A 10,686-nucleotide genomic window follows, 5' to 3' on the forward strand; every position below is an offset into this window, starting at 1 on the left:
TAGCTGAATAAAGAAGAAACATGTAATTCACAGACTGTACTCACCCCTGAAGATGTGAATTACACGAAAGCGCTTGGGAACTTTGTGTTTTTCTTTCCTTGTGGTTATCAGCATATACCTAGATCACGCACTCACAGTGATTTACTTGATATATATATATATATATATATATATATATATATATATATATATATATATATATATATATATATATATATATATATATAATTTGTCCAAGGAGGGTGGAAGAGGACACCATGACTCAAGCGTCCCGTTGATTGAACATGAACTGAACGGGTGGAGTCAGTGTATTTCATTGGGCACACTGGTAACTGTGCCACCTCTTCTAGTTGTGTTCACACGTCAAACGGATCTCTATTTCAGTATAAGGTAAGCCTGTCATATTACTAACGGATGTGTATTTTTATTGGCACGGGATACAGGTACAACAACTACCTACCTATTGGTATGGTCCGACTAATTACCCAAATGTGGCTAAATGTAGCCGCAACGAAGTCAAATAATGGTCCTAGATGAATAAATCGGACTGCCAATCACTTCTCGACTAGTATTTGGTGTCAGAAAAGTACTGAAAACTGGCTTTTAATCTGAGTTAATAGATCTGCATGTACCGATGGAGGAAATTACCAAATGTAGCCGCAATGAAGAATATTATTATCCTCTTCACTGATCGGCTTGTTAGCCGCTTGGGCGATCGGTCACGACTCTTTTCCTTTATATTCTTCACCAGTTGTTGAAGATCATCACGTCTCTGTCATAATTAATACTGGTTCACTGTCCGTCTGCGTACATCAAGTCTTCTCAAAGAGCTCACACTGGTGCCGTCACAACACTTTCTGGTAGATTGTTCCAAGAGTTTACAACCTCACTCCGAAAAGTTGCCTCACGGTTGACTTCAGGCCTAATCTTGAGCTGTGACCCCTGTGGGGCGAGCGTCCGCCAGCTCCTGGACACTCAACTGAGTAGTGCCCCTGGAGATGCTTATAAACCTCAACTAGTCCCCCTGCCCGTCTGTAGTATAAGCTAGGCAAGTTCAGGCGCTCAATCTCGCAGGGTAGCTGAGATGCCATGCAGGCACCAGCTTGGTGGCCCTCTTTGAACATTTCAACCAACTGACAGTCCCTAGCATATTCGGGGAGATGGGAGTGACAGTACCATGGGGAAGACTTCCCTCCTGAAGATCGTCACGAGGGACGGACCTGTCTAGATATCTGAACGACCTTCTTATAATCCAGCAAATTTATGCTGATTCTCTTCACTTAAAGCCTCATTGTCAACATAACACCTAGGTCCTTCTCACACATTCCTTCTAGCATATTTTCATCCCGTTGGGACATATGGTATTCCCCACCTGTAGTACGCCCGTGCATCTTCACTGACATTGAATCTGCAGCCATTCTTCACCACCCCACCAGATATCCTTCTGCAGTCACAGTCCGCTGGGTTCTTAATTCCCGAAATAACTTGGCGTCATCGGCATTTATGGAGGAGTACAACGTCATGGCCATAAAACAAAACAAACAACGCGGCACCCCACTTGTTACAGGTACAGATGACGATTTCAGCCATATCACCACACATTGCTGCGGTCGTAGAAAGTCTTATCCACGCTGACATTTCCGAATCCGTATCTTGCCTGATTTTCAGCCTGTGGGCAACACTGTGCGAAAGCCTGCATTGTAGTAATATGTCATATTACCATCCTGCTTTAGAATATGGGTCCAAATATCCAATACCTTGAGCAATTGTGTCACAAGAGCGCCCCGCATAAAACCCGGCAATCTTTATAAGGTTGTTTTGTAGATGTTCCACGTGCCGATAATACTCTCGGTACTTTAATATTATAAATCGTCTATAGTTGTTCGTGGAGTGCCTATCGCCCTTCTTGAAGATAGGACTCACATAAGCCACATGATGGTCGTACAAGCATAATTCGGGCTGTGAATCACTTCTCGATTATTATTTGGTGTCATAAAGTCAAAAAAAAATTGGTGAACTTAATTTAATCTGAGTTGTGTTGGGTTAGGTTAAATTAGATTAGATTAGGTTAGGTTAGGTTAAGTTAGGTACATGAACGCGATCTATTAACTCAGATTAAATTAAGTTTACCAATTTTTTGTGACTTCGTGACACCAAATACTAGTCGAGGTTAGGTTAGGTTAGGTACATGCACTCGATCTATTAACTCAGATTAAATTAAGTTTACCAATTTTTTTTGACTTTGTGACACCAAATACTAGTCGAGGTTAGGTTACGGTAGGTTAGTTTAGGTACATGCACGCGATCTATTAACTCAGATTAAATTAAGTTTTCCAATTTTTTTTTTTACTTTGTGACACCAAATACTAGTCGAGAAGTGATTGGCAGTCCGATTTATTCATGTAGGACCATTATTTGACTTCATTGTGGGTACATTTGGGTAATTAGTCGGACCCCTATTGGTATGGTAACTTAATGCACAGGAGTGGTGAGCGGAAGTTTCGTTTTATGCCATAACGAGAAATGGGGTTTTCTTTCGTATATTTTAATGTTATAAATGAAAATGACCTTTAATTCCGTGGGAAATGAATTCTTATGGTTATGGTGATGTAACTAACACTAGCAACGACAATATGGGGAGGGCTTGGAAGATAAGGGAAAATGAGCGGTTAAAACATACAGAAAAAAACACCAAACAAACCTTTCAAAACTCTACCTAACTTTTTGAACATATATTATTATAGATTTTACCAAAATGTGATGGGCACGCAAAAACTGATTCACTTATCACAAACCTGATTTCATAATTATACTGTCCAAGTGATCATGTTTACATTTCGTGGACGTGATCAGCGCAGGACTAATATTCGACAATATTGACAGATTTTTTTTCTTCTCATTTTCGTCACTTATCAGCGTACAAGTCGTTCGGGCAGTTGGTCACTCTAGTGTTGGTACATGAGGAAACTGGGGACCGGGAAACCTTTGCTCACGTGTGTCTGGGCCGAGGCTCGAACCCTGCACATTAAGCGAGTTTCCACTGACCACCAACACGGTAACACATTTCCGCAGGATTTTATATTCGAATGTTTCACGTGAATTTCACTAAATGTGCTGTAACCAATCGGAGGATATTTGAAATGTGTTGGGAGATTTATACAGGTTCAAACATCTACACGTATTCAGGCCTGGTCCGACTTATTACCCAAATGTAGCCACAGTGCAGTCAAATAATGGTCCTACATCAATAAATCGGACTGCCAACCACTTCTCGACTAGTATTTGGTGTCATAAAGTCACAAAAAATAGGAAAACTTAATTTAAACTGAGTTAATAGATCGCGTGCTTGTACCAAGTAGCTAGCCTAATTTCTATCATGCTTCTTGCTGAACATAGTTTTACATGATGGAATAGATATACATGAATTTTAAAGAATGAAAATAAAAATAATCCAAATGAATAAACAAATAAATAAAATATTGTAATATATGGAGGCCCCCAGATTGTGGAGGCCCCTGGGCAGCTGCCCACTTTGCCCACTCCTGAATCCGACCCTGATACTGTATAACCAAAAACAGTTTTACAACAAGGTCTAAAAACTTACGAATACAGTGGGGTATGCTATAACGAACTTAATTGGTTCCAGAACCTCGTTCGTTATAGCATTCGTTCGTTATAGGATTAATCCGTTCCAGGCCCCCAAATACAACCACTTAACAATGAAAAAATTCTGTGGAAAATGTAAAAAATACGGTACGTTATCTTACCTTAGTGTTATTCAGCATGCAGGTACCCCTAAACACTGGCACATCACCATCACTTCCACTGGGAGTCTTGGCTTTTAGGTCCTCAAACAATTGTTTAGCCTTCTCACAAATTATAGCTTCACTAATGTTACCACCTGCCATTTCTTTCTCCTTTATCCACACTAAGAGTAAATTTTCCATCTCTTCAATCACATTACACTTTGCTTTGCTAAGTCTAAAGATTCCCTTAGCCACTTGCACAGTTTTTAACTCCTCTTTATTCTTCAAAATCGTACATATAGTCGATTTAGCCATCCCATATTCATCACTAAGTTTCGCAATGCTTCTTCCATTCTCACGTTTCTTTATAATTTCTTTCTTAGTTTCAAGGGTTATTAGCTTTCTCACTCGCTTTGGACGACTCATTGTTACAATTGTATACTTGTATAACAAAATAGTTATACAAATAACGCGAATTTCCACATCAAAAGACGAAATTTCAACAATAACAGTGGTGCACTGGCTACACAATGAGACAAAGATGGCGCCTGACGCTCTTGTTGTGGGTCGCGGTACAACAATATTCATGCGCCAGGCGAAATAGTCCCGTATTCATCCGCGTTCGTTGTAGGAGTTGCGTTCGTTATAGCATTCTCAATTTTATAGGTAAAACCGTTCGTTATAGGAATATTCGTAGTAGGATCCGTTCGTTATATATATATATATATATATATATATATATATATATATATATATATATATATATATATATATATATATATATATATATATATATATATATATATATATATATATATATATATATATATAATCAGGGTTGGAAGAAATCATGATTTTTAAAAATAAAATAAAAAATCGATTTATTTGATTTAAATCGATTTTTTTACTAATTGCATTAAAATAGTATTTTTAAACCATAAAAACAGTATTTTTCAATCATAACTTATTCAGGATAATAAACAGAAAATTGGCATTAAGATATTTATGCAGTAGATGTACCAATGGAATTTAACACAATAATATTCTTTTTGTAAAATAAAAGAAAACTGGTAACATATCTTACATTTGAGTGCACAAATCCAAACGTAATAATGAAATTTAACATAAATGCTCTTATAGGATTACAGTGTTTCAAAAATTAATAACTTAACTTCTTCACGTCAACACAATAATATTCTCATTTTGTAAAAAAAATAATACTGGTAACAAGTTTATTTTCTTACATTTGTAGGATTATAGTGTATAAAGAATTACCGGTAATAACTTCAAGTCAACACAATATTCTCATTCTGTAAACAACAAAAATAGTTCAAAACATTTAAATTAGCTTAGTTGAACATTGAAATGCTTATGTACTGTGACAAGCTTAGATGCCTTTTCCTGTCCTAGGCGATTTCTTACCTTTGAGTGTACAAATCCATATGTAGAAAAAATTCTCTCAACCCCTGCTGATGATGCAACAGCTGTAAATAATTGCCTAGGAACATCCATTACATTTTCTGTCATATTATTGGCAAAATACTGCCACCAAGCAAGGAGTGAGAGATTTTACAACATCTTTACCAAAATAGACCTCTTTAAATGGTGCACTTCTTCCATGGAAGGACATTAATGTTGAAAGGAAATGTGGAAGAGACTCGCACACATACTGTTCTGCAATGTCTCGCTGCTCAGGAGTCAGATGTCTGCCCTGAATCTATCACATTAGCTAGAAAATGGGCAGGTGTCAATGCTACTTTGATTCTTTTTTCAAAATTATCCATATCCTTCTTATGTTAGATACTCCTTAATATCAGTTTTCAGTTTTGCCTAGATTTCTACAGCATCACATAATAGGGTATGTTCTCTCTGGACACAGTCCAATGCCACAGCAATAGGCTTAAGTCTCTCTAAATAGTCTTCTGCAGTTCTTTTTAATGCCTTATCATTAACTCTGCCTTCAATTTTCTTATCAATGTCTTCACTATTTTCTTTGCACACTTTGACAAGGGTCTCCCAGTTCTTTAAATAAGATTCAATAGAATCTGTCACTGTGTTCCATCATGTGTCTGATGGCATTACTAGCATTGTTCCTCCTGCTCTTCTATACAAAGATCCTGGGATGTGATGATTTCTGAATTTCAATAGTATTTATTATCTTAGTTAACAATATATTTCATGTAAATATATACATTAATAATGAGACCTTTAATCATATCTTAAGTTTCACAAAACTGGAGAGAACAGACTATAGTACAGTACATAATTATGTAAACCCAAATAATGTTATTAGCCTGCTGCATTGCATATACTTTTCAATCATGTAGAATAAAAAGAGAAAACAGTTATTAGTAAAAAAATCATTTTGATTTAAATCATGATTTTTTTTACTCTGATTTAAATCGATTTAAATCGTGTGATTTAAATCATTTGATTTAAATCATAACAACCCTGAGCATTGGTCACACTAGTCATTTAAACTGCCGAGTCCAGCGATAATACAGGTTTTTCACCCACCCAACCACTGGTATTTGTGGATTTGGGTGGTTTATGCTAGACTGTTTTCACTGGGCAGTAATCGGTACTAGTAATGAGAATCTGTAGTACTAACCTCCCTATATAAATCAAATACAGTAATTTCGTTCTTGTATTATAATAAGATAAATAAAACAATACTGTAAATATTGTTACCGCCACAGTATTAAATACAGTTATTAATCAAGAATTTAACATCCAACACTTACTTGATGGTAAACAACAAGTGCCTAAAAGAGACCTCAGGCTCTCAACTGGCTCAGCCATGTTAATATTGTTATTATTATCCAACACACAGCTGGTGACTAGTTAGAAGCTCTGGATCATAGAGAAACAAATTTCTTGGTCTCAAGAGACAATACTTGGGCTACTTGAGTGAGTCAGGCAAGAAGAATTAATACATGACAATTACAATTTATAACTCATGGTATTAAATTATACAATGAGTTGAATAGAATATGATTAGTTCATAGCTGAAATGACCGGTAATAATAAATATATGTGTACTGTGATCGTTCACTTAGTGATAATTTTGATTAAATGACTTAAAAATTTTAACACCTTTTGTTGTTTAGCGATAGTGAATTTTTGGTTTAGCAACCATCGATTCACTGGGAAAATTTCAGGAGGGAAGTCAGAAAAACTGGGGATTCTGTGTTGTAAGTACGAATCATTAAAGTACTGTAATGTGGCTTAGAAAGAAAGAAAATACAGTACTATACTGTACAGTTCATAATAATAAAGTAAATAATACAGTAATAAATAAACGTAACAGTTACACTGGGAGGTGAGCTGATAATACCACTGGTAAATGAAGGAAAACCCACAATGGAGAAATAAAAGACAATCTTGGAACTGGTATACTAGGACCCTCTTCAGTCAATTAAGAGAACAAAGTAAAGGAGAAAGACATAGAACAAAGGAATTAGGTCACATGACTTGTGTCCTGAGTTGAGGACAGTATTCAGGATCAGGTCTGAGGCCCACTGACCTGATCCTGAATACTGTTATCAAGAAGATTATCCTTAATCCCCACCCTCCCAGTCCAGGGATATCAGTGGCTAGTGTGATCGTAGCTTTAGGAATGACATCCAGCAGTAAAGTTTGCTTTAACATATCTGATGATAAGTGGGTCGCCAGAGCTATGCTCATCCCCTGACCTCTGCAGCATATTTTGGGCTGCTGCACTGGGTATATATATATGGTGGTGAGCACTGGGGGTGAACATCCTGTTCTGGTTTTACACAGCTTACACAAGTGTGGAAAATGGCCATAAAACTTTAATGATGATGTAGTTTCAGTTCCAGCATATTGTATTTATATAGTATATTCAGGCATCCCCCGGGTTACGGATACTCTGATTGTGAAAATTCGCGCTTACGGATTTTGTAAATTATGACCAATAAATTTGTGATAGACACAAAATTCGCCCCTACGGAAATTGAGTTTTTTTTTTCAATACTATTAGAAATAAAATCACAGAAATTATAAAATTTATTTTGTGTGGATTTCTTGGTGGTTGCTACAATACTGTACAGGACGAGGCAGGAGTCAGTAGTGCCCCTCCGTCTCCCTTCCAGTAACTTTGACTGCACCACCTTGCCTCACCTAACGTAGCACTCAACATCGTTTGTGGTAAGTTAAATTCAAGTGTTTTGCATATTTATTATTATATTACAGTATATTCATAAATGTCCTTGCATTACGTTTTTTTTTGCCAAAAATATTTTCTTGGGAATGCATCTCCAATTATATAATGGAAGTCAATGGGAAAATTGGTTTCGCGTTACGGACAAATTTTCAAGGACACATACCTTCCGTAACCCGGGGGTTGCCTGTAGTACAGTACAGGGTATTAAAATGAGAATTAAAGGGGGTTAATTAGGTATACAGTACTGTACTGTGCTTCTATTACTTCTGTATCTTATCCTTTTCAGAACTCATTTGGTCCTCTTGAGAACTGTATTTATTGTTGCCAGGCCTTACACCATTCAAGTGAACAGGAGTCACACCCGCAAGGATGGGAACGTTGAACATAGCGAAAGAGATAATATTATGGACACCAACAGTGATGAAAGCCTTGAACTCAATTATACCGGTGATATCAGGTACTGTACTGGTAGACTGGTACAGTTTTAACAAACATTCTGTACTGTATTTATATTAATTGACACTCTACTACAAGTACAGTGAAAGTTGGTCAGCAAATTAAGTTAGAGGGAGACCACTCTGAAACCTCTTGTCTTAAGCAAAGCTCAGAAGTATGCTAATTATTTAAAATGTTTTCAAAAGATATTCTGATGTCTTAAAAATATTTTAAATTGTAAATTATAGTGTCTAATGTATTTTTTTTCTTTGAACAAGGGGCACACAGCCTTTGGTGCCAGATTAACAGTACAAAAGAAGAAAATGAGACAGTGCTCAAGGTAAGAACACACTGGACTTTATCTTCAACTGTTACTGTCAGTCAACTCAGGTAAAGGGACTGTATGTAATGAACTCTCCAAACATCACAAGAAACTCTTATCTTATCTGTTATAAACATGAGCTTCTGTAACACTTTTGATATTTATTCAGTTGATAATTAGATGTTCTTTAGAGAATAAACTTTTCCTTAACATTCAGGTCCCTGCTGCATGCTCAAAAATTTCCACCCAGGTTTGGGGCTCACTCAGTCATATTTACCATCTTCTTGTGTGATTTATATTAAGGAAATGTATACAGTACTTTTGTAATATTGTAATAATAATAATAATATTTACGCAGTCAAATTGTATTACAGGTTTACAATTGGATAGGTACAGTTTGTAAGACCTCCCTAAGTCGGAATATATGGGGCTCAAGGTTTATCTAGAATTCTGATTTATGTGTACCTACTTCCAAAGACAATGTTAAAATCAACAGTATACTTTTAAACTGCACAGTTATTGTAACAAATGAATCTTGAGGTAAAGTACACCGACAATAATGTACTGTACCTGTGTTCACACTTAAATTTTGTTACACTTTACATTAAGTTACAATTATATCTAGTACGCACTTAAATCTGGGAGACATCATAAAAAGTACTCCACTTCAGCCTAAGCTCCTCACAGATAACAGTCATGTAGACCCCAGCATCAATTTTGTCTCATATCTTCAGTTTCTTCATAACTGCCAGAGTTCTGAGCACTATTTCTTTTCTCCCAGTGATCCTCAGTGGTGTTGTTTTAACTTTACTTGTTTTAGAGGACATAATAATAATAAAAAAAACAAAAAAAATTATTATATATATATATATATATATATATATATATATATATATATATATATATATATATATATATATATATATATATATATATATATATATATATATATATATATATATATACATATATATATATATATATATATATATATATATATATATACATACATACATATATATATATATATATATATATATATATATATATATATATATATATATATATATATATATATATATATATATATATATATACATATATATATATATATATATATATATATATATATATATATATATATATATATATATATATATATATATATATATATATATATATATATATATATATATATATATATATATATATATATATAAAGTGACACCTGGTTGCTTGTCAATTTACGATTAACGAACTGCCTTCCATAAGGATCTTTGAATTCGGTTATTGAAAAAAAAATTAAGCAACGAACTTCTTCTGAACCGACCTCAACATGTTTCGCTTGCACTGACGGGCAACCAGGTTAGTATCCAGTCCATCAGCCATTAATCGGTTCTAGGGCTTAAATTATACTATTTTGTAAATATCAAGAAGTTTATACTATTCAATAATTTTAAAAGTTTAATATTCAATTTTTTTTAGTCATTTTAACAATTATTGAACAAAATTGAAAGGTAAAGTGACTAGTTTAATCTTGTGACATCCAGCCTCTTAACACAACAAACAGGCGTCCAGTCTCTCTCTTTTCACTGGAGGTAACATCTTGCTTGAGACTCTCTTCAACTAAACACTTTTTCTGTGTTTCCAAGCAAATTATTGATCATTTTGAAATATATTTTACATATTGACAATATATAATGCAGTGCAGTGTTGATTTAAAGAAAATAATCTTGAATTACACAAGAGCTAAATTTTATGGGTGAAATGATAGCCAGGGGGTGACTTCTCTTCACCCCAATAATGCCCTTCTGATGATTATTATTTTTTTATTAACTGAAGATATTTGTTTTGGCTCCATAAAATTCATACAAATTACCGATTGAATATAATTTACATTGCTGGGATTCTTATAATTTGATGATCATTTTGAATATAAACATCATATATTTTGCATTAGACATACAAATTTTAGATAAAAAATTTTTCTCAAATTA

The 10,686-nt window shown here is 34.7% G+C and overlaps 1 protein-coding gene across 2 annotated transcripts in view; it reads left to right on the top strand.

Annotated features, from left to right (window-relative positions):
• Positions 1-228: 228 nt before the first annotated feature.
• The window catches only part of LOC121874037, a 34,023-nt gene continuing 23,565 nt past the window's right edge, over positions 229-10,686 (top strand). Inside the window, exons 1-4 of one of the 2 annotated variants that reach the window (XM_042377911.1) lie at positions 229-390; positions 7,820-7,916; positions 8,219-8,389; positions 8,646-8,707. In XM_042377911.1, coding sequence (XP_042233845.1) covers positions 8,302-8,389; positions 8,646-8,707 — 150 coding nt within the window. In that variant the 5' untranslated portion in view covers positions 229-390; positions 7,820-7,916; positions 8,219-8,301. The remainder of the gene's footprint in view (positions 391-7,819; positions 7,917-8,218; positions 8,390-8,645; positions 8,708-10,686) is intronic. The other variant, XM_042377908.1, reaches the window with a different exon arrangement.

This window comes from Homarus americanus, unplaced genomic scaffold, assembly GCF_018991925.1.
Source record: "Homarus americanus isolate GMGI-L3 unplaced genomic scaffold, GMGI_Hamer_2.0 scaffold55640, whole genome shotgun sequence".
Taxonomy (NCBI): Eukaryota; Metazoa; Arthropoda; class Malacostraca; order Decapoda; family Nephropidae; genus Homarus; species Homarus americanus.